This window comes from Mytilus edulis, chromosome 3 (genome assembly GCF_963676685.1).
Source record: "Mytilus edulis chromosome 3, xbMytEdul2.2, whole genome shotgun sequence".
Lineage (NCBI taxonomy): Eukaryota > Metazoa > Mollusca > Bivalvia > Mytilida > Mytilidae > Mytilus > Mytilus edulis.
This window is the reverse complement of record NC_092346.1, coordinates 67811490-67835161: the sequence shown is the minus strand read 5'-3', so window position 1 is coordinate 67835161 and position 23672 is coordinate 67811490. Positions and strand designations below refer to the sequence as shown.

The following is a 23672-nucleotide window of genomic DNA, read 5'->3' as shown; positions in this document are numbered from 1 at the left end:
CTCCCAAAATTACCCAAACTGAATAATCATAAGAATGGATGACAAATGCGCCGTTACAGTGTACCTATAGGACAGAGAGGCGTGATGATTAATTCATTGTGGAAGGAAGAGAGCGACACACAAAATGAGGTCTTCTCGTTTAAAAGTATAGATATTTAACATTGCCATGAAAGCGAGAGGATTGGCTAGACACAAAACAAGGTTCAACCTACCATTTTTTCTTGACATATCCTGTACCAAGTCAGTAAAATGGCAATTATTATCTTATAGTTCGTTTCTGTGTGTGTTGCATTGTCGTTTGCTTTTTTGTTGCACTTCAGTGTTTATGTTGTTTCGTTGTTTTCCTCTTATATTTGATGTGTTTCCCTCAGTTTTAGTTTTTAACCCGGATTTGTTTTCTATCAATCGATTTATGACTGTCGAACAGCGCGTATAATACTAATATTACTGTTGCCTTTATTTAGCTTGCTGATCATTTTTGAGGTGACAAGTTGTCTTTATCTTTTATAGATTTCAGAGATCTCTCAATATAAAACAAATACACGCAAAGAAGCCAAATATATAACAGAATTAATTGATAACTAAATAAGACAAGATATGTACAAAACATGTAAAACACTGTAAGTACAATTTATAAAGATAATGTTAGATTTTCAAATATTGTGTCCATGGATATGAGAGGAGAAAGATACCAAGGAGACATTCAAAACTTTTTTTGGGGGTAAATGAAATCAAGCAATCTTTTACTATCATAAGGTGAAAGGTTAAATTCAAGGCCTATCAACAAGATACAAACCTTTAAGGTACAACAGTTATTAGCTGGACACGAATTGGACTAGGTTTAAGTGTGGTCAAACATCAGAGCTAGGTCACACTTTAGTTTGAGGAAAATCTCAAGCCTATAAGTTCACACGTTTAACAGTACAAAGTTATGCACCAAACACGACTTGGACGATATTTTACTATCATAATGGTTATAATTCAAAGTCAAGGTATTAGTAACCTGACTGGTATACGCCACAAACCCAGCTGAACATGCAACTGTATATCAAGTTTGGTTATCTTAAATCTTCCACTCAAAAGTTATTTATGTACATCACACGAGGCGGCACGGACAGACAGACAGACATACAGGCAGACACACATGGTATATTCTATATACCTTCACCCCAAAAACAAAATATATTGTTGCATTGTCTATTTCGTAATTTTTTTAAAACTTAGAACAATCCTGAAATTTTTTCTAAGAAAAAACTTTTTTACAATAAATCATAACAGTGAATTAATTTTTATATTAAACAGGTATAATTTATTGATATCGATAAAGACTCTTTTATGTATTGCATAACCAACACGGATGATTTACTCGACAATTTGACTTCTTTTGTTAGGTGTTTATCGCAATAGCCTTCGTCAGATAACAGTTCAACTGCTAGAGTTTGACTTTCTCATGTCAAACGTCTTGAGGTCTGTTGACATTTAAATTCTTATATAAATTTCGAACCAGAACGATCCGTTACTATATTTAACCATAGGGATTTAAAATAAAACCGAAAATTGTAAATCGTTAATCGATAACGGATATTTATATGAGGTGACAGTATATTATTGAAACGCAGTAAGTACAAATTACAAAAAAATAATGTTATTTTTAGAAATATGTTCATAGAAATTGAAGTAGTTTATATTCAAAATCATTTGCCTTTTCTTACTGTGCCTAGAAAATTAGAAATTCTCGTTTTAGCAGTTAATTTAAGTATTTCACGCCGTCCAATATAATTGCTATTCATGTATCAGTCAAGGTCAAATTATGATGAACAGATAAATTGTATGACAACAACACAAAGAAATCTGCTAAACTATGAAGATATTATGAAAATAATTAGTTTAAAATTAAGATGTGTCAAAGACGTTACTTGAATGTAAGCTTCCATAAGATCTCTGTTTTTATATTGAAGTTATATGGAAAACGGTCTTATATCTAAATAGATATGTGTTACAACTGCGACCACTATAGTTTAAAAATAAAGCTAAATTTTGAAAGCAATTAGGAATTTCGGTTCAACTAAATTCCAAAATAGTGAAGTATATACAATTTATATTTTTCAGAGATATAATCAATTGAAATTTATAACAAAGGACCTATAAATGTATAAAATGTACGAAATTAACAACAAATGCAAATGCGAGACTCATGAAAGACAACAACTGACGAGGTTTCTGAATTGTAACAGACATGGGTCAAAGACGCTTTTGAAATCTCATCGCCTCTCCATTGTCACCTCGAACAGTAGCAATAACAAAGGTTCTAAAGGAATCAGTAAAGAAAATCACATAAAAGTCTGGTCACCTGTAAAAAAAATAGTTGAATCAAAACAGTGGTAAAAAAAATATCGTATCAAACAATTCTAACAGTTACTGAACGCAGGTTTAAAGTACAAATACAATTATAAGCACGATAGGGCGCTAGCAAAACTGAATATATGAGGGTTTCCTTCGATTGATATGAAATTTATGCCTCAACTTTGGCATTCCCTTTTAATTTAGAAAAAAATATATGAAAATCAATAAATCATCTTTATATTATCACTTTATAATTTTTCTTTCATTAAAACTAGATAAAAGTTTACTTTTTATCTTTTAGGAGCAAAAACACAATTTTATAGGTTTCTTACTTCAAAAGCTCAAATTGATCGTAATCATGACGGATATCATCAAGCATACTTCCTTTTTCCGTATCACAGATTATGATACGAATTGTGAATCTTTATTTGCTCTGTTCAATGAATAATAACAATTAAGCTGAATTTAATATTAGGAATGTTACTTTAACCCGAAGAAAACTGTGAGTTTGAATATTACTTTAAAATTAATATGGCAAAATGTTGAATGAAAATAGAAAATGCTTACTTACTGGCGACATCGAAGATAAATTTCATTTTATTTTATATGTTCTGTATTAAATGGTGGTAGTAAATAGATTTTGAGAAAAAGATAAGCAAATAAAACAAACTCATTGAAATTTATTTAGCTTATGAATAGTAAAACTATTTCTGATCTTTAAAACAACTTCTGCAAATCTAAAAGACTATTCAATATGCATGTAAGCTCTCCTAGGTAATTCATGTACTTGATATCATTTAGTTTAATATGTATACAGTAATTTATGATGTTTGCCAACCTCTTATTTTCGTATAACTTTTTTTATGTCTGTACATATGCATTATATAATGTTTATTGTGTATATCTCTATACCATTATCATTTAGTTCGTTGAACAATAACGAAATATAGATATACACTTTGATTCTCTCTGCCAAAAAAAATGTATAATATTGATGTATTAAATCAAATAAACAAACGCTTGTAAAACTTGAAATAAAAAAGGAAAGAAAAACAATTTGGTGGCGCATTTATTGTACGTGATGTCCACCGCGTAGACGCTTCTTGTATCATCCGGTTTTATTTGGTGTTCTCAATCACAGGTTTGTTTGTGATACTAATTTTATCTAACATTGATCGAATGATAACTGTTGAAAGTAAACATTATGAGGAACTTTGCTTCTTGAACATATCAACTGATAATCATTGAATTTTATTGCGTTGTAGATTCAAGTGTAAAGATGTACAGATTTTGCTTTCTTTTGGTAAGACTTATTACTTATAGCATTATTTCATTTTATTACTTATATGATGCGATGATTGAGAAATCTTTCAGTGATTTGAGAAATATATCTTTTTGTCTTTTATCTTTCGGACATGGGGATGTCTGACCATTGACGACATGGTATCATTTTCTGTTTAATCTAACAAACTGAGTTATATCAATGAAGTCAAAATTTGTATTAAAAGATTTTGCTATTATCCACGCTGGTAAATTTGTAGTCCTAATAATTATAAAATTGCCTTTCCATACCATCATTGTCATGCAAATTGTTTTGACGAATATTGTAAAATGATTGTATAAATTTCAAGATTGCATGTAAGTAACTTAAGCGCGTCACTGTTTGGTATCCAGTGATATTTGTCGTTGATGGAACATGTTCGTTGTTGTTCTGCGGTTTGCATGTTGTGTCGATTATTTGTTAATGTTTTCTCTGTTATGAATGTTCTTGCGTGTGTGTGCGTGCTGTATTTGAGTTTATTATTATTGTTTGTAACTTCGGTGTTCCTGTTGTTCCTTTGTTATCCTCTTATAGTTGATGTGTTCCCTCGGTTATAGTTTATAACCCGGATTAGTTTCGTCTCAATCGAATTATGACTTTTGAACACCGGTATACTACTGTTGCCTTTATTTAAAGGTTAAGGCCGTTGGGTCAAGGCAAATATACTTAACTGTCTGTTAAATTTTGGTCCAGGCCTAATAGTTCACAAGATTATTTGCATAGCTTACACACAGTTCTAATATAAGTTATGCAATCTATTGGAAAGTTAAACGAAATATGTTACAAAGAAACTGTTTTTTTTTATTTTGATATTAATATTTCCTTTTTTTTTAAGATTTGTTGGACTTCAGGAATTTCACTTTCCACCGGCAGTGACTGTTCCTGTCTGATAAACAAAGAATGTGTTAAGTATGTACTTGAAAATCCTCCATCATCGTTTTTGAACTGCAGTAACTTAACTCATTTTGAGCAATTTCACCAAAGTCGTAGAACATGTAACAGTTCGGAGAGGTATCATTGTGCTTGGGATCTACAAGAAAAAGAATATGGAGAAATTTGTGCAAAGCCTATAGCCATTTATCCAGGTTTGATAAATTAATTTGCATTTCAATGTCTGCGTCAATCAGCTATAAATTTTGAAAGTGACGAAATATCATTATATTAAAAAGATCTCGTTTTAACAGATTAAAATTAAAACAATATAGGTCACTGTGAGGCTTTCAGCAATGATCTAAACACTTCAGTATAGAAAGCTATAAAAGGCATTGATATGTCAAAAGGTAAAAATAAAAAGAAGAGAAAACAAGTAATGCTATAAGCAAAAGACCAAAGCAAATAATGCTAAAAGCAATAGACCAAAACCAATATGGTAGACAACAATCGATTGCAACCACCGAATTACAAGCTCCTGACCTTGTACAGACACATACATAATTTAACAGTGTTAAACACGTTTGTTAACGCTCAACACTTCCAGGGACAGCAAACGGTAAAAATCAGTTTGAAAGGAATTGATTCGTCAGATCGGCACTCAAAACAAAAAACTATAAAAAATAAAATATAAGATTTAGATTACCGGTCTCAAAGTAGTCGAGGTTTCAAAATCTAATTTATCCTAAAAAATAAATCGTATTTTCAAAGATTAAATCACATTTCAGTACACATCAAGTATTTTAAAAGTGCTATTATAAGCAGTCTAAGAATGAAAAGAATGAACCCGTAAAATACCAACATTTAAGTAACGACAGGATGCATAGCCATTAGTGTGTATTACTGTACGTTAATACATATGATGTGATGTTTTAATTCTATTAAAACGAAACAGTGTTTGTACCAATAATAAGAATATTCAGATATCTTAATTCAGTATTAAATTATAAAAATAAGAAAAAAACTTACTTAAATGATCAATAATTTTAAAGGGGCACTAGCTCCGAAAATTTTTGAACCTTGAAATTGAAATCAGACAGACATAGAAAAATCCATTTGCTCGAGGTCCAAATATCTATTTATAATTATTTTTATCTTTATATCGTGTTATGTGACCGTCAGTTGTTTTTTGTGTCATCTGGGTAGTTATTTAGATGGTGTATAGACTAAAATACACACGAAACGAACCTACATTTTACTGAGCCCGTACCCTGTCAATTGTTTATTTTATACTTTTTTATAATTTGGATAAATGTTTTACACTGTTATAAATCTAATATGAGGATTTGAGTCAAATCGGCTAACATGAATTTGACAGCTAGTGTCCCTTTAAAAAGATCGTATCTAAATTGACGACCTCTATAAACAACAACACCGTAAAAATTAGGATATGATATCCCGTTTGTAATAAGTTTTCTACAGGTACAGCCAAATATTTCATCATATATTTGTATACATGAAAATATTAAGGACGGGACAGTTCAAGCAATTTATTGTAAACTAATTCCTGACTTCATTATTTACCGATTAAACATACTTGTTGATTACGTTCAGTTTACTAAAATCTCAAACGCTAAATCATGTACGGGCATAATGAACGAGTTGGAAAATATATACAGCAGAAAAAGCAACTCAGCACTATCCAAATATTAAAAAGGCCTAATGAGAACGAACAATCTTCCCCCTTCTTATAAAAAGTTATGTAGAGTTTTGCGTGTGTAAATGATACAGTGAATATCCAAATCTAGAAAACAATCATTATTCCTGTTTATAATAGATTTATCTAAAGCCAGTTCCCTTGATTAAATTTCAGTAAAATAATTAGAGAAATCTGATTATTTAGTACAAAACATATTAGTTAGGCATTAGTGATTGTTAATAAAATGTTCTATTAGATAAAATTTAAACAAATTTTAACTAAGTTGAACCAGAAACTGTGAAACATAACAATACAAAAACAATTTTGCTATTTAAAGGGGCAAAACTGGTGTACAAAGTAATACCAGCAAAATGTCGATAAACTTTATTGCTTAAACATAATTAAATGTTGTCAGGGGAAAACATTAAAGCTTTAATATTTTCATCACAGTTCCAAAACGTAATTCTAGCATATTTTCCATTTTCTTCACAGAAGTAGGTTTTCTTATAAGTTACTTGAAATAAATTTGTATACAGATTTTTTTAAAAGAAATGAGAAAACTACCTGCTGATAAAAATGTGTAGAAGTGTAGTCTAAAGAGTCGAAAGAGCTATCAACTGAATTGAAGGGACCAACAAAAGAATTCAACTGATCTCAAACATTAAAAGAGAGACACAAAACAACATATAAGACTCCTACCTGTTTGAAGAAAATCTGATAATATATCATAGAGGGTTTTTTACGATCTTTTTCATAAGGTTTATTTTCATAAATAGGATTTAGACCAACAAGGGAAGGTGGACTGAATCAAGGTCACTGTAGGATGGAAAGATATCAACCATTCTTCATAGAGTCGAACATAACCTTCCAATGTATCTATGCGAAATCTGCATGCATTGAAGAAGGTCAAAAAATATATAGCAATGGTTCAATATATGAGGACAGATCCTGTTTCTGCGATTTTGAAAATGGATATGCATTAGTGAATAAAACATCAACACATTGTGTTCCATCAAAAGAAGACTGCACTTGTTATAAAATGGTTTGTCCTGACAAAACGGACCTTTTAGACAAAGGTAAAGTATTGCATGTATTATTAAGCTTTTTTAAACTGAAGACAATGCATTGTATCATTATTCAACAAAGCCAAAGATTATGTCTTATTTACAAAAAATGAATTTTACATATTCAAAATTCATAAAAAGGATGAAATCAAAACAAGAATAACCATTTAAGGGACACTAGCTGTCAAATTTATGTTCACCGATTTGACTAAAATTCTCTATTTGATTTTTAACATAGTCAAACATTTATTCAAATTATAAAAAAGTCTAAAATAAACAATTTATATGACATGAACTCTGTAATATGTTACTTCGCTTCGTGTTTTTTTTTTATTGAATTGGGCATCTAATTAACTATCAAGTTGAACTCCGAAGATATGGAAATATAAATATAGATAAGACAACAAATTCGTGCAGTTTGATTTTTTGTAGGTCTATTTAATTTCGTATTATAGATTAAAACTGTATCTTAATAGTCAGTTTCATCAATATAAAAATGATTTTTGTGGATCGAATCAGTCAATCAAATGATTTACTTTTGTTTCACTTTCGATGAAGACATTCTATTCCTATAAATAACTAGACACGCACAATTCATGCATTTTTCCATCTTAATCGAAGGGGAAATTGAGGTTCACATGAATACGGATTCAATGAGTTCGAATTATTTAGCTGCAAGTGAATAATTCATCATCAATGTTTTGTTAGCCTATTTTGACAAAATTGAACCATACTGGCTGATTAAGGAAATGATTATTTCACTATTTCACTTTCATTAATGATTGAACAAAAACAAATCATAGTTTGTATTTTTTATATATCTCGTAGCAATTGCCCCTTTAACTTTAAATCTACGCTCAAAATAGTATGATATCGCTAAAATTAGCAAAAGTTTTGACAATAAATATAAAATGTGTGTATAATTCATAGCTTACAAGTGTCGAAGAAGTTTGATAGCAAGAGAAAAGCGCAACATTGGCTCTAACAGGTAAAATCAATAGTTTTACGTCAAATAGCTAGGTCATAATTTGTAAGGATTTAATTATACAGTTGCTTATAGATAATCTTAAAACATGTATGACAAAGTTAATGAAAGAATAGTGAAGCTCTACAAACAATCGTTATTTTGAATTCATCTTTCTACACTGGAGCACATTTCTTAAAACCATTTAACACATTTTTTTCGGTGGTAACGTAAGCCACATTAGTTCTTCTGTTACAGGTGAAATTGAACAATTAGGGTAGGCCTTCATATCTGATATAAATGTGACAATTGATGGTTGCTCCAGAATGAATTACTCTATTACACATAATTTTTAAATTCATCTGCATTTACTTTCTACAAAGTATAATAAATTTTAGGACAATACCAACAATGACGTTGCAACATATGACCAATGAAAGATACAATAATATAAGATACAACACAGTTGTAAATACAAGTAAGTTTGTTGATATATCCTAATAAGGTATATATGTATATATTATTTATCTTTTTTATATATATATGTGCAGATCCAAATTCTTCAAAATAGCACAGCCCTAATGAAAGGAACGCGATGACTTGATAAAGAAAGATTAATAATAGAAATGCGAAAACAATCAGATTAAAAAGGAGAGTTTCTAAATTTGAAATAAAAGACTATAATTAGACTGAAGCATGGTCATCAGTAATTAACTTAAAGTATTTTTTCTGATTAATATAACATTTGAACATATTCACAAGTATAGTGATGTATATTTCTTTTTTTAATTCAATAATGCGCTCAAATGTTATGCTCCCTTTCTTTTAAATATGGAAGAAACTTAATCGACTACAGTTTATAATACAATAAGAGGTGTAAGTTGGGCAAAAGACATCCGATGCCAACATAAAATCTTCATCAATTTACAGAGAAAAAGACATGATGAGGAATAAGTTTGAGGGTTGAATACAGCCATAACGTTTTGCAATGGCAATAATTCTTACATAGAATTAGTTTTAACTTTTAATGCAAAGAATGCAAAGTAACATCAGTATTTGTCCAAAATAAAAGCATATATAAATTTTGCAACTACGGTTCTTGAAATTGTTATGTCTCATGACCCAATATAAACACTTGAGCTATTCGGTTACAAAACATTTTTGGAGCGTAGAGTGCGACAAGATGTTTGAAGCTTCTAGTTCCGGAAAAGTTTAAAATCATCATATTTTGACAATATCTCCGTAATTTAATGACCTTAGAGCCTATAATGAACTTACTTAAATAGATGTTTTTCTTTAGCTTTTGAAATAGATTCATCGGAAAACTAATTATAGTATGACTTTTTGAGATTTTAACATGAAGTTGAAATTAATTTTTGGCAAAAGTGACCGTGGTTCTTTACCGAAAAACAGTTTCATTTAATAAGAAATCCTCAGTAATCAATCATACAGAATTGTCAGCAAACTTACAGCAATTTAGTACATGAATGATACACACATATATATATATATAAATGTATATTTATAAGTATCTAGTATTACTGTTATATTTTAGGTAACAAAGAGGCTAACATTTCTATCGTTATTATCTGTTTGTTCTGTGGAATTGTTTATGGTAAGATGAACATATACTACAGTCCAAAATTATGAACAAACATTAGCACTTAGGTGAATTATATGTTTTGCATTGTACAGATGAAAAATGACGTAAACTTCGTTTGGGAAATCCAAGCCAGTGATAACTTAATACGAATTTGAGTAGAGTAGAATTTAGTAAAAAAAGATATTGATAAACCAGCAATAAAAAATATTGCAGTCAAAAATCTATTTTATCTAATCAATGACAAGTTTATTACATCACAAGTACGCTCAAATTTAAATCATTATAAGTTCCGAGTTAAATCGATATATTAGAACGAACTTAGTAAACCAATACCGAAATAATTAAATTGAGAAAAAAAATATACTCTAATTATAAAAAAAAAAATTACTCAAATTATGAAACAGAAATTTACTCATGGCTTTAAACAATAAATAAAGGCAACAGTAGTATACCGCTGTTCGAAACTCATAAATCGATAGGAAAAAAACCAAATCCGGGTTACAAACTAAAACTGAGGGAAACGCATTAAAGATAAGAGGAGAACAACGACACAACATTAAAATGTAACACCACAGAAACGAACTAAGCATTAGACAAAATCCGATGAGAATAACAAATATAACATCAAAACTAAATACATGAATTTGGAATAGAAAAGTACCGTGACACGTCTTATAGTAATATGAATTCACACTCAAATATAAGTGGAAACAAACGACACAACAGAAACACAACGTTAAAATGTAACACACAGAGAAACGAACTATAAAATAACAATGTTCATATTCCAGACTTGGTACAGGACATTTTTTAAAGAAAAAAATTGTGGGTTGAACCTGGTTTAGTGGCATGCCAAACCTACCGCTTTAATGGCAATGTTAAATTTAACATTAAAATGACAACATAATATTACAGGACTACAATACAAATAAATAGGAGAACATATTGGACAAAGAAACACACGAACTGTTGTTTCTCTTATTTTACTGTGAACAGTTGCAATGTTGTCTCGAGTTTATGATTAATTTTTAATGGAAAAACAACTTTTCTCTCTTAACACATTTATATTTATAAGGCTTTATTTTCAAATGGCTGTGATAAAGTTCAGAATATTTGACAGTGATTCTTCGCTACAGTAACCCTTTACAACAACTAATCAAGGATGCCATCGCACATACATTTCTACTAGTATTGTATAAACGAGTACTTTCAAAGCCACATTTGGTGGTTTTTTTTTTCAGTTTGTGTTTTTATTCATTTGTTAAACATTTCAACCTAGTTATTGCTATCTTTTTGTGCATATATTAATCGTAGAAGTAACATTTATTTACACTATGAGTGCATCTCGAAATTGGTCAGCATTAAAACAACATTTTCCTTACACTTTTTCGACTAGACACTCAAATAATTACCATTTTCTGGTATACGATGACAAAAGTATGTCAATTGACTTATATACATATTTGTGAGACGTTTCTATATGCAGCGAATCATCACTTCTTCAGAACTTTTGCGCAAGTTTTTTTTTAACAAGTTTATTTATGATATTCGTCTTAATACTTCTGACTATTTAAACTCTTATGTTTAGAAAACTGCATTTCTGCTTAAATATTTTTTATAGTTTTAAAATTTTTCTTTGTACTTTCAGTTGTCATCTTACTTGTATGTAAGTATGCATATTTGCCCCCACCCCCTAAATATTTATTTGATTTGATGCTTTGTGCGAGTGATTTAATGTTTTAGTAATTCTGAATACTTAATGATAAAAAAGCGGATCGATGAATATGTGTTGTCTTAACCTGATAAATTTCTGTTGTATCATTAAATTCACAAGATAGTTCGGTATATGTTCACCTAAAATGTATGACGATACTTAGCATATGACGATGTCATTATGAATTGTATCTCCGAATTTATCAGTGATCATATTACACCAGAAGAGACAAGTCATGTTCGACCTTTTCGTTTTTAGCCATGGCGTTGTAAGTTTATTTTCGATTGATGAGTTTGACTGTCCCTCTGGTATCTTACGTCCCTCTTTCATACTTTGAAAAGAAAAACATTTTGACACAAACATTTTTTTTTACTGAAACAGACAATATCGAGATGCAAGATTGTTTTACATTTTACAACATGTTTTTATCTGTTAAGAACCTATTTGGCAACAACCTATTATAATTCCTAATGGAAAAATCCGTGCATCTCTGCTTGCCGACTAGTTCCTTTATTCTAATGAATCAGAGTTCATCTTGGAACTTTTGAAGAAAGAGGGAAACAATATTGCATTAACTTTTAGTTTCACATTCCACTGTTATGATGATGTTCTTTCACAAAATGATTCAAAGTTGGGTACCTGCCCAGTAGTCAGCTCTTTTATGTTGACATTAATTATCATTAATGTAGTCATGATTATAAGTTAACTATTTTCAAAACTTTGAATTAATAATAAAAAGTGAGGATTTATTACCAAAGGAATCGTTTGCCTTAACTGTTTTTGGAAAACCATCCATAATTTTGAGTCTTCCATGCTCTTCACAACTTTGTACTTTATTTGTCCCTTTTCGCTTTTTTGTTTTGATTTTACGACTTTTTAGTCTAAACGCGCATCAAGAATACCATAAAGGCAAGAGATACCAAAGGGACATTCAAACTCATAAATGGATAAAAAAAAAACCTGACAAAGTTATGACTAAAAAAGAAAAAGATCAACAGACAAACATTAGTTTACAAAACACAACAAAGAAAACTAGAGACTGAGCAACACACACCCAATGACAAACTGGCGGTGATCTCAGATGCTCCGGACATTTGAACATATCCGCTATCATTTGTGAAACTAATGTCCAATAACGGTCAACCGACTGATGGCGTTTGTAAAATTAACGAAGGGATGATTTCATTTTTGCCACTTGGAACTCTTGGTTTGATAGCTTCCTTGTGAGCAGCAATCCTCTATTAAGGAAACCATGATAGGAATTACAAGCCCAGGAAATTCGTATCAACTTGAAAACATATACTCTGTATTCGGGTGTTGCTGGAATGTTGCTACATAGAAATGAAAAGTTGACAATTTTCAGATGTAAGTCAAGATATGAGGCAGATTTAACTGTATCGTTTATCTGAATTCAATGGTAAAGATGCGTTCTACATAGTCACCACATTTTGAATTATTAAGTGAGAGAATATCAACTTTATAGCTGAAAGTAAATTAAATAGATAAATTGACAATGGGGTTTAGACTTTTCAAAAAGAAGAAAAGATGTCAATTGTGAATTTTCCATTCATGTGTAGTAAATGAATATGGCACTATGTAAATTTTGTTCGTTGGAAGCGCTTGTCTGGAAAACATTTTTTTATGAACACTCAGACAAAAACCTTTAAAAGCCAAGGATGTATAAACATTCTAGGAGTTCCTGCATAAAGAGTAAATATATCAAAGATGATATGATATTCTAGTACTTGCGATTGCTCTCGTGATTTCTCTGAAATTCATTACTTAGTTATTGCATCAACGATTCCAAATGATGAAGTTGAAGTCATATTATCAGGCATTTTATGGATGCCAACAATATTTTGTTGACACTCTTTTTATGGAATATCTGTATCGTAAATAGATTTTAGGATTGTGAGTGATCGAACACGTCTATTTTGAGTTGAAATTAGTAAAACGACCGGTGTTACTAGTACAGCAGGAACTGCCTCATATATAGCTCAGCACCGGGAGTTTAGTTAGTGTTCATATTTAATCACGGTTTGTTTGTGGGGTAATTGTAATCGTTTTTGTCTTTCTCTTGTTTATTTTTTTTTTACGGGATCATTCATATCAATTCATTAATATATTTTGATAGCGTCCTAGGTATCGTCTCTATCTGTTGGAATTTTATGCAACTGTTATACATTTGAGAGGTTTAGCTAGCTATAAAACAATGTGTATTCCATCATTTTCTACAAACAGATTTTTTTTACCTAGTCTGGAATATGATCGCTGTTTTCCATTAATTTGATGTAATTGAGCTTTTGATTTTGCCATTTGATAAGGGACTTTCCAATTTGAATTTTTCTTGGGAGATTTTTGTTATTTTACTTTTTGACTCATATATAATATAACAATTAGTCCAATCTTGATGATGTTCATTAAGCTACAGACACATATAATATATTTAGCCTTTTATTTACGTATGAAGTACATCATATGTGCATTTACTGTCAATATTTGGCTTTTTTTTTTTAAACCTTTATGCCCGCGTCACACTGTCCCGATTTTTACGCCGATGGCAACATGATAATGGAAATTTTCAAAATCGGGACTGATCGTATCCAGAACGGGCTATTCGTAGTGCTATCTTTAACCATCGTAGAACCATCGGCCACTTTTTCTAGGCTTCGGGGACAACTTCGGGAAGGGTTCTAAATTTTTTAACATGTTAAAAAATCCCCGAAGGTGCGTCCGATGTTGAGAGTTCGTATTGAGTTCGTATCACCATCCTCACCATCGTAATGTCACCGGGAATGCATCTTTGCACATCGTATTGCATTCGTGTTTCCATCGTTTCCATCGGGCAGTTTTGACATTACGATGTCTACACGAATGAATCACGAAGATACCCGAAGGTCTTACGATGGCAACACGACTTCGTGAAGACCTCGTAATCCTGTCGTGTTGCCATCGAATAAAAGTACGAAGGCGACAAGATGGAACTACGACGATAATAAATCCAGCTAAATGTAAGTTAATTTTCGCGCTAAAATACATTTAAAGTGCCATGCGCGATATGCACTGGTCAGTCTAATACGACAGTTAAGAAAGACGTTCACAAAACATGGAGCTCATATCATATGATTCTATGAGAACAAGAAAGGCGACAGCGTTGTTTCTATTAATTCAAATGCAAAGAGCAGCTATTACAGGCTCAGGATTTACTTTTACAAGTAAAATATTATTTTTTGTCAATTTTTTATATCAAGTAACATAATGAAAATCATAAACGCGCCTCGTACACCAACACTGCAGGTACACGTATATAGGGAAACCAACTTTTTCTTTATTATTCTGATTTTTTTATATATCGTCTGAGTTGTTGTCACACGAATGTTTACTCCATTTTGTTTTCTATATGTCATATTTTGCCGCATTTGTTGCTTTCCCCACATCCTTCCTTTTATCTATATTATTATGATATTCTCCTGGAAAGAGCTCTTTTTAATAAAAGGGATCAACGAACCCATTACCTTACCTTTAAGATAGATCAGTAAACATGGGCATAATTATGGGTGATTATTCAGACTAGTGCACTCATTTTACAGTTCAAACAAGGCAATAACGAGCGTGGCATCCTCTCGTATGTAAAATATTGGGGACAAATATGGACACTATATTTGTATATGACACATGCAGAAAATGGTAAATTGATTATGTATATTTGATACATAAACTTTTTTTTTAGAAATCAACCAAAACATTCAATAACTGGAAATACCTTTGATATTGTCTTTAGAACCAGCAGGTAAAAAAATGAGCAACCAATTTCCTGTGTATTATGCTATTTCAAGGAGAAAAAACAAGTCAATCTGCATGACCTTGACCTTTGGCCTTGAACGTAAAAAATGTCAGATCATTACAAGGAGGAACAATATATCAAATGTGGTTAAAATCTTTTGAAGCATATTGGTTTTAGAGTGTCCACAAGGGTGATATTGCCTTGTATTACAACTGCCACTTTGACCTTGACCTTTGAACTTTAAAGTCAATAGCGCTTAAGATATTCTTAACGAGTAACACCATACCAAGTTTTGAGCATTTTGGTTCTAGAGTGTCCATAACAATTTTATCTACACGTAACTTACATGTAGTAGGCGAGGGGATAATAAACGAAGTTTTATACGAATTAGACAAAAAGATCGATTTCCCGCCATGCATGGCAGACTTGTACAGAAACGATATGTTGTCGAAATTTTGTTCGTATCTTTTAGACATCGTATGGCCATCGCGCCATCATCGTAATCCATCGTGTAGCCTTCGTAATACATCGTGTAGCCTTCGTGATCCATCGTGTAGGTTTCGGCTGAGATATGAAGCTTTAATACCCGCATTCGGTTAACCTTCGTATGTCCATCTTTTGCTATCGTATATAATTTCGGCACCATCGTATAGACTTCGTTATTCATCGTACTTGCTTCGGTCACTTTTTGGTATTTTAACGAGATCGGGACCAACTTCGTACGAACTTACAATTTTCGCATTCGGGTGTCCATCGTATATAAAAATCGGGACAGTGTGACACGGGCATTACAGTCTTTCATCTCATCAACATTTCTATGATGTGGGATTTTCAAATAGCAAATTCGAGCATCATTTAAGAGACATTAATTGTCGAAATGCGCATGTGGCATGTGTAGTTTAATTAGTGCTTTAAAGGCTATAAATACACAGGAGCAATACCTCTGCTGGTGAACTGATAGTCCCCCAGGTTATCGTTAGCCTAGTAGACAGTATTTTGGTACTAGCATGAAAAAAGTTATCAAAGGTACCAGGATTATAATTTAGTACACCAGACGCGCGTTTCGTCTACATAAGACTCATCAGTGACGCTCATATCAAAATATTTATAAAGCCAAACAAGTACAAAGTTGAAGAGCATTGAGGATCTAAAATTCCAAAAAGTTGTGCCAAATACGGCTAAGGTAATCTATGCCTGGGATAAGAAAATCCTTAGTTTTTCGAAATATTCAAAGTTTTGTAAACAGGAATTTTATAAAAATGACCACATTATTGATATTCATGTCAACAACGAAGTGTTGACTACTGGGCTGGTGATACCCTCGGGGACGAAACGTCCACCAGCAGTGGCATCGACCCAGTGGTGTAAAAAATTATCAAAGGTATCAGGATTATAATTTATTACGCCAGACGCGCGTTTCGTCTACATAAGACTCATCAGTGACGCGCATATCAAAATATTTATAAAGCCAAACAAGTACAAAGTTGAAGAGCATTGAGGATCCAAAATTCCAAAAAGTTAACTAAATACGGCTAAGGTAATTTATGCCTGGGGTAAGAAAATCCTTAGTTTTTCGAAAAATTCAAAGTTTTGTAAACAGGAAATTTATAAAAATGACCACATTATTATACAGATATAACTTTATCCTAATTTTTAATCCTTTTTGGAATAGCTCTTCAACGTTTGTACTATGTTTTGGATTTTCCAATATTTGGCCTTAAGCATCACCAAATAGATTTTGGTTGTCGAAATACGCATCTTGTGCATTAAAATTGGTATGTTTATGTTACTTCAAATGACTTTAACCTTGGTCTTTTTACTGACTGCATAAAATGTTCGACAATATTTCCTAATATTTAGATCCAGTATTGCTTGATTCCGAGAAAATTGTGATAGTACAAGAGGATGGTGACACAAAAATAGAATGTACAGTAAAAGGACCAGCCCTACTAAAATCTGTCGAGTGGTTCAAAGACGGAACAAGACTGACAGATATAGACTATTCTACTTCTCGTGATTTACCTAACCTCACGTTGTTTATAAAAGATGCACAGAAAAAAGACGAAGGCATCTTCAAATGTGTGGTTAGAAATTTTGTTTTCATTTCGAAGGAACGCAAGATAAGATTAAAGACATTTCCTTGTAAGTGTATTTATTTCTACATATGTCTTTAGCCATGTTATATGAGTCTTATATGTATATTCACAGAAACTAAAACAATACATTGGTCGTCCAAACGACATTCGTACAAGAGTTGCTTTCAAAAGTAAAATTACAATACAAATTAATATGTCAAAGTTTTAACAGACAGTCAATCTTGACACTGTAGTTTAATCAAGGACAAGACGCTTGAATTATCCATTATAAGGATATTTTCGTTACTATTGTTTGCATATTCTTCAAATATCTATAATACCTAACTTGAAGCACAATATCACAACCTTTGGTCATGTTTTCGTAAAAAACACCTTTTTGTTTTAAATTGTATGCGAACTATTTCGTATTTGCTGACGCATACAATATTTCTCGAAATTTAGTTGCCATTCGTAAATTGCTTATGCTGTTTCATAAAAAAAATAACGGATTTACACTTAAGTCTTACTGCTACTCCTCTCATACAAGTGTATTAGTAAAACAGTAGAAAAAGTATTAAACTCAAGCCCTACAGGGAATCCAATTTGTTGATGATATTTTCAATGATTTTCAAGCAAAACGCCATGAAACGAGCAGAGGTCTGTTTATTCAAATGTGGTTCAAGCCACTACCGCTTTTTGATAATTTGTTCAACACATAGCAGATACTTCTTTAAAATTGATTATACTCTTTTTTGTCAATAATTCTTGAAACGTTTGTCATAAAAGGTGTGCTCTTATACTCTCACAGATTTTTACAGCAAAGTATTTTATAAATGAATTTCTCAGACTTGAACTTAATACAGAATTCAATAACTTTAAAGAATTAAAATAAAATTTACCTTCGTTAAGCGCCCATTATTTTTCAAAGTTATGTTGAAAAGTTTTTCTCGAAATTATGATTAAAAACTTTGTCTTTAACATTTATTTTGTATACAAATAACATAGCATTTTCAATCGTAATCATAGCTATAAGTAAAGGCAACAGTAGTAAACCAATGTTCAAAACTCATAAATCGCTAGAAAAAAACAAATTCGGGTCACAAACCAAAACCGAGGGAAACGCTTAAAAAATAAGAGGAGAATGACGACACAACATTAAAATGTAACACACACAGAAACGAACTAAGCATTAGACAAAATCCGATGAGAATAACAAATATGACATCAAAACTAAATACATGAATTTGGGATAGAAATAAACTCATCATAGATACCAGGACTAAATTTAGTATATACGCCAGACGCGCGTTTCGTCTACAAAAGACTCATCAGTGACGCCCGAATCCAAAAAAGTTAAAAAGGCCAAATAAAGTACGAAGTTGAAGAGCATTGAGGACCAAAATTCCTAAAAGTTTTGCCAAATACAGCTAAGGTAATCTATGCCTGAGGTAGAAAAGCCTTAGTTTTTCAAAAAAATCTACAATTAGTAAACAGTAAATTTATAACTATAACCATATCAATGACAATTCATGTCAGCACAAAAGTGCTGACTACTGGGCTTGTGATACCCTCGGGGAAATAAATCTCCACTAGCAGTGGCATCGACCCAGTGATTGTAAATAAACTCATCATAGATACCAGGACTAAATTTAGTATATACGCCAGTGACGCTCGAATCCAAAAAAGTTAAAAAGGCCAAATAAAGTACGAAGTTGAAGAGCATTGAGGACCAAAATTCCTAAAGGTTTTGCAAAATACAGCTAAGGTAATCTATGCCTGAGGTAGAAAAGCATTAGTTTTTCAAAAAAATCTAAAATTTGTAAACAGTAAATTTATAACTATAACCATATCAATGACAATGCATGTCAGCACAGTACCGTGACACGTCTGATAATAATGTGAATTTACACTCAAATATAAGAGGAAACAAACGACACAAAAGAAACACAACGTTAAAATATAACACACACAGAAACGAACTATAATATAACAATGACCACATTCCTGACTTGGTACATGACATTTTTTAAAAGAACGAAAATGGTGGATTGAACCTGGTTGTGTGGCATGCCAAACCTCCCTCTTTATTGGCCATGTTAAATATAACATTAAAATGACAACACAACATTACAGGGCTACAATACAAAGAAATAGGAGAAAATATTTGACAAAGAAACACACGGATAATAGCTAACAAAAGGCACCAGGTTTAAAACAAGTACAAAGTTGAACAGCACCGAGGACCAAAATGTTCAAAAAGGTTGTGCCAAAAACGGCCAGGTTTTTCTGTTTGGGACCCGAACATCCCTATTATTTAGAATAATTTATACTTTTGGAAACAGTAAATTTTATAAAATGACTATATAAAAGATATACATGATAAAACTAAAGTATTAACTAATTACAGAAAACAACCGGATACATTACATAAACCGACCAAATCCAACACAATCCAACACAAGAAATAGACACACCCGAATTAGTCAAGGCTTCAACGCAAAGTGACGTCATTTGAAATTGTAAAAAAGGACAAAATTTTTTTTTTTTTTTATAAATGCGAATAAATTCCACCTTTCCCAAACCTTGACAACAAAATAACATTTAATGTATAGGCCACCTCATGAAAAATAGTTATTTTCCTTTTTCATAAACCAAAATGGTAGGCTCATATTATAGTATAAGGCCAATATAATCTTTATATACTGATATAGTATGAAACATTTTCACGCTAAAAGAAAGGTCCAAAAAGAAGCATTTCGATCATGCTGTTTAACATTTTTAAGTTGGTGTTAACTATTTATTACTGTTTACAAATAGAAATCCTGTAAAATAATCAAATATTTATTTTGAAGACGTCAAAACTGATTATAGAGATATTAGAAGAGGTGGTATGAGTTCCATTGAGACAACTGTCAATATATTGTTTTTAAGTCATTCACTTAATTTGAATATTTTGTTTATTTAAAAAAAAATCATGTCTATGCAAGTTAAGCTAGGCAATTTAATAAATAAAGAGTTTGTCACCAATATAATTAGTAATCAGGCATCATTTAATTAGTATAATGTAAGAATATGATACTACATTGCTACTACGATATTCTGCTTAAAATTAAGAGCTCGAAACTATTGTAGTTATTAATGGTACCAATTTGCAATTTGTAGGTTTTTTTGGTCCATTTTCTATAAAAAGAGTTTATTAGAAAGCGTTCTTTTGTTTTTCTTACAGCACCCACTGTTTTAGAGGAATGGAATATTAAAGAAAACAAGATTGTAGAAACTGATGCTATGGTGAATGTTAGGGAAATTTTTAAAGCATCAAATTGTGTCACAATAATAGGTCGTTCGGGCAGTGGGAAATCGACAGTTTTACGACACATAGCACTTGAATATCATAACAACGAAAAGTATGAAGTGTACCCCGCCTTTTCACCAGAAGATATAAAGTTACAATTTGACAGTTCAAAAAAACAAATTTTTGTTTTTGACGATGTGTTTGGTAAATATGCTGTTAATTTTCTTAAAGTAGACGAATGGGTTTTCTTAATGCATGATGTGAAATCATATCTTGATCATGGAAATTTGAAAATTATGTTCTCAAGTCGATCTCATATAGCCGAACACACGCAATTTCAGAGGCTGAAATATTTATCTTCGGTAACTTGTAACATACAAAATTTCCCGTTAAGTTCCATGAAAAAGGAAGAAATTGCACGGATGTACCTAAGAGATCATGATGTTGATATAATCAAGGACATAAAGGCAGAAGATTCAAATTACACTGACCTTTTCCCTTTGTTATGTGAAACATTGAGCAAGTTGTTAGAAATGGATGAAAATGTGAAGATAGAAGAATTTTTCAAGATGCCTTTTGTAGTTCTCCAGGATGTGTTTCAACAAAAAAAAACGTACGACAAAGAATGGTATGCTCTTTTGTCTCTTTTCGTTGTTTGCAACAATGTTTTAGAAAAACAAACATTCAAAACCAAACATCTTAAGGACAAATGTAGGATAATTTCGCATTATTGTGGAACAAGAAACTTTTCTGAGGATAATATTCGGTCCAGTTTTATCAAATTACAGAAGTATTTCACAAAAGTATCCGGGCATAAATACAAAATATTTCATGATAAAATATTTGATGCCGTTGTATCATTTTATGGAAAAGATCTGTTTGGTGTAATTTTAGATATAGCACATAGTGATATAATTCGAGACAGATTTCATTTACAATCCATGCAAGAACACTGTGATATCGAATTTATCATCCCGGTGCCTAAGGAAAAAGAGGAACAATATTTTAAGAGACTATTTGTGGATACAAACAGAGAGATATTAAACAATGAAATAACATTCACTGCTTTTGCAAACAGACAATTGCAATACAAGGTATACCGTGACAAATTTATTAGTTATTGCACTCAGAATGATGAATTAAAGAAACACATTTTACTTCTTTCATACAAAGCAACATCGCCATTACTTGAAATTGCGGCCCAGGGCTATGAAGACATTTTACAAATGTTAATTGATCTGAAATTAAATGTTAATGTTTTTGACGGAAAGGGAGACACACCTCTTCATAAAGCAGCAGCATTTGGTCATATTGGGCAGGTTCGACTACTTCTTAAAAATAAAGCAGATCCAAATCATCTTAATAAAAGTGCAGAATCGCCTTTGTTTAAAGCAGTTGAGGAGGGTCATATAAATGTAGCCGAGGAACTACTGAAAAAGAATGTTCAAGTAAATTTGAAAAATAGTGCTGGAGAAACTCCACTTTATGCTGCTTCTCGAGAGGGACTTGTCGAAATGACTCAATTGCTATTGAAATATGAAGCAGACCCAAAAACTTTTGACGTATATATTGGATCACCTTTGCATATTTCTGCAAAACACAACTTTACTAAAATCATAGAGTTACTATTGAAGGAGGGTGCTGACCCAAATCTTAGCACAAATCATATAGAATCACCATTATACATTGCATCTCTCAATGGCAAATCTGAAGCAGTAGAATTCTTAATACAACATGAAGCGGATCCTAATAAATGTGGTAAAGATGGAAGATCCCCATTATGTAAGGCTGCATGGAATGGCTGTAAAAAGGCTGTAGAAATATTGTTGAAATACAAGGCAGATCCAAATAAAATAAGCGAATACAGCGAGTCTCCACTTTACAAAGCAGCACGTTGTGGTCATTTAGATATTGTGGTGATGTTGATTGAGAACGGAGCTAATGTAGATCAATCATGTAAAGATGGAAGAACTCCCCTTTATAAAGCAGCTTGGCAAGACAAGCATGAGATTGTACAGGTACTATTGAAAAATGGAGCCAATCCTAATTTATGGAGTAAGTACTTTGGAACACCATTGTATAGGGCATCTAAAGAAGGCCATACAAAGACAGTTAAATTACTGCTTCAAAGCAGACATACTGGTGTAAATCTCCAAAGTAAAGATGGCGAAACAGCACTTTTTGCAGCATCGAAATTTGGATATCAAGACATCATAAAAATGTTAGTTGCTAAGGGAGCTGATTTGAATATTAAAAACGATGATGACAAAACTCCAATGGACGCTGCCCTTGAAATGGAACAGTCAGAAACAAAGGCACTATTGGATGAACTATCAAAAGGACGACAATGCAGTGATCGATGATAGCACACACACAAACAGCTGTTAATAAACTCTCCTTCTTATGTGAGATGCTTGGCTTATAATTCTGGAAGACAACAAAGCTGACATTGTACCAACTTAAACAACATTTGGCGACTGTGTGACTGAGTTTTGGGTTATAGGATACCGGTTTTCAAGGACCCCATACCACAAACTAACTATAAGGATGTCACAAGACAATACTAAAGAGATTTCAACAGGCCCACCACAGCATCTACGAGATTATCGAAATACTTCCCAGAAGACTAACAAATTAACAGAATATACAATTAACCAGAATGCATACACCAACCAACCAACCAACCAGAAAGACGACAATGCATAGTAATAGAAAAGAGGCTTAAGATACTAAAAGGCAGCTATCAACATGATCTCTTCAACGTGATAGACTACTCTGGCGCATTATTTCATCAACGTCATTTGAATTGAATGAATTTGTGAACTATTGTTATTTGTGACTTGGTAACTATATTGTTTTGTGACTTTTGAAATATATATAAATATTATTTTTTAACATTTTACTTATAGTGTCATTTTACTTGGTCCTATATAGTGCTTTATT

General features: G+C 31.8%; 1 protein-coding gene across 1 annotated transcript; it reads left to right on the top strand.

Moving 5' to 3' along the window:
- Positions 1 to 3410: 3410 nt before the first annotated feature.
- Positions 3411 to 23631, top strand: LOC139517208 (uncharacterized). Its single transcript, XM_071307931.1, has 10 exons — positions 3411 to 3484; positions 3609 to 3646; positions 4500 to 4749; positions 7010 to 7309; positions 8228 to 8285; positions 8660 to 8739; positions 9817 to 9876; positions 11513 to 11530; positions 17223 to 17504; positions 20664 to 23631. Exons 2-10 carry the CDS (start codon positions 3623 to 3625, stop codon positions 23090 to 23092), a joined length of 3501 nt encoding a protein of 1166 aa, XP_071164032.1. The 5' UTR covers positions 3411 to 3484; positions 3609 to 3622; the 3' UTR covers positions 23093 to 23631.
- The last annotated feature ends 41 nt before the right edge of the window (positions 23632 to 23672 follow it).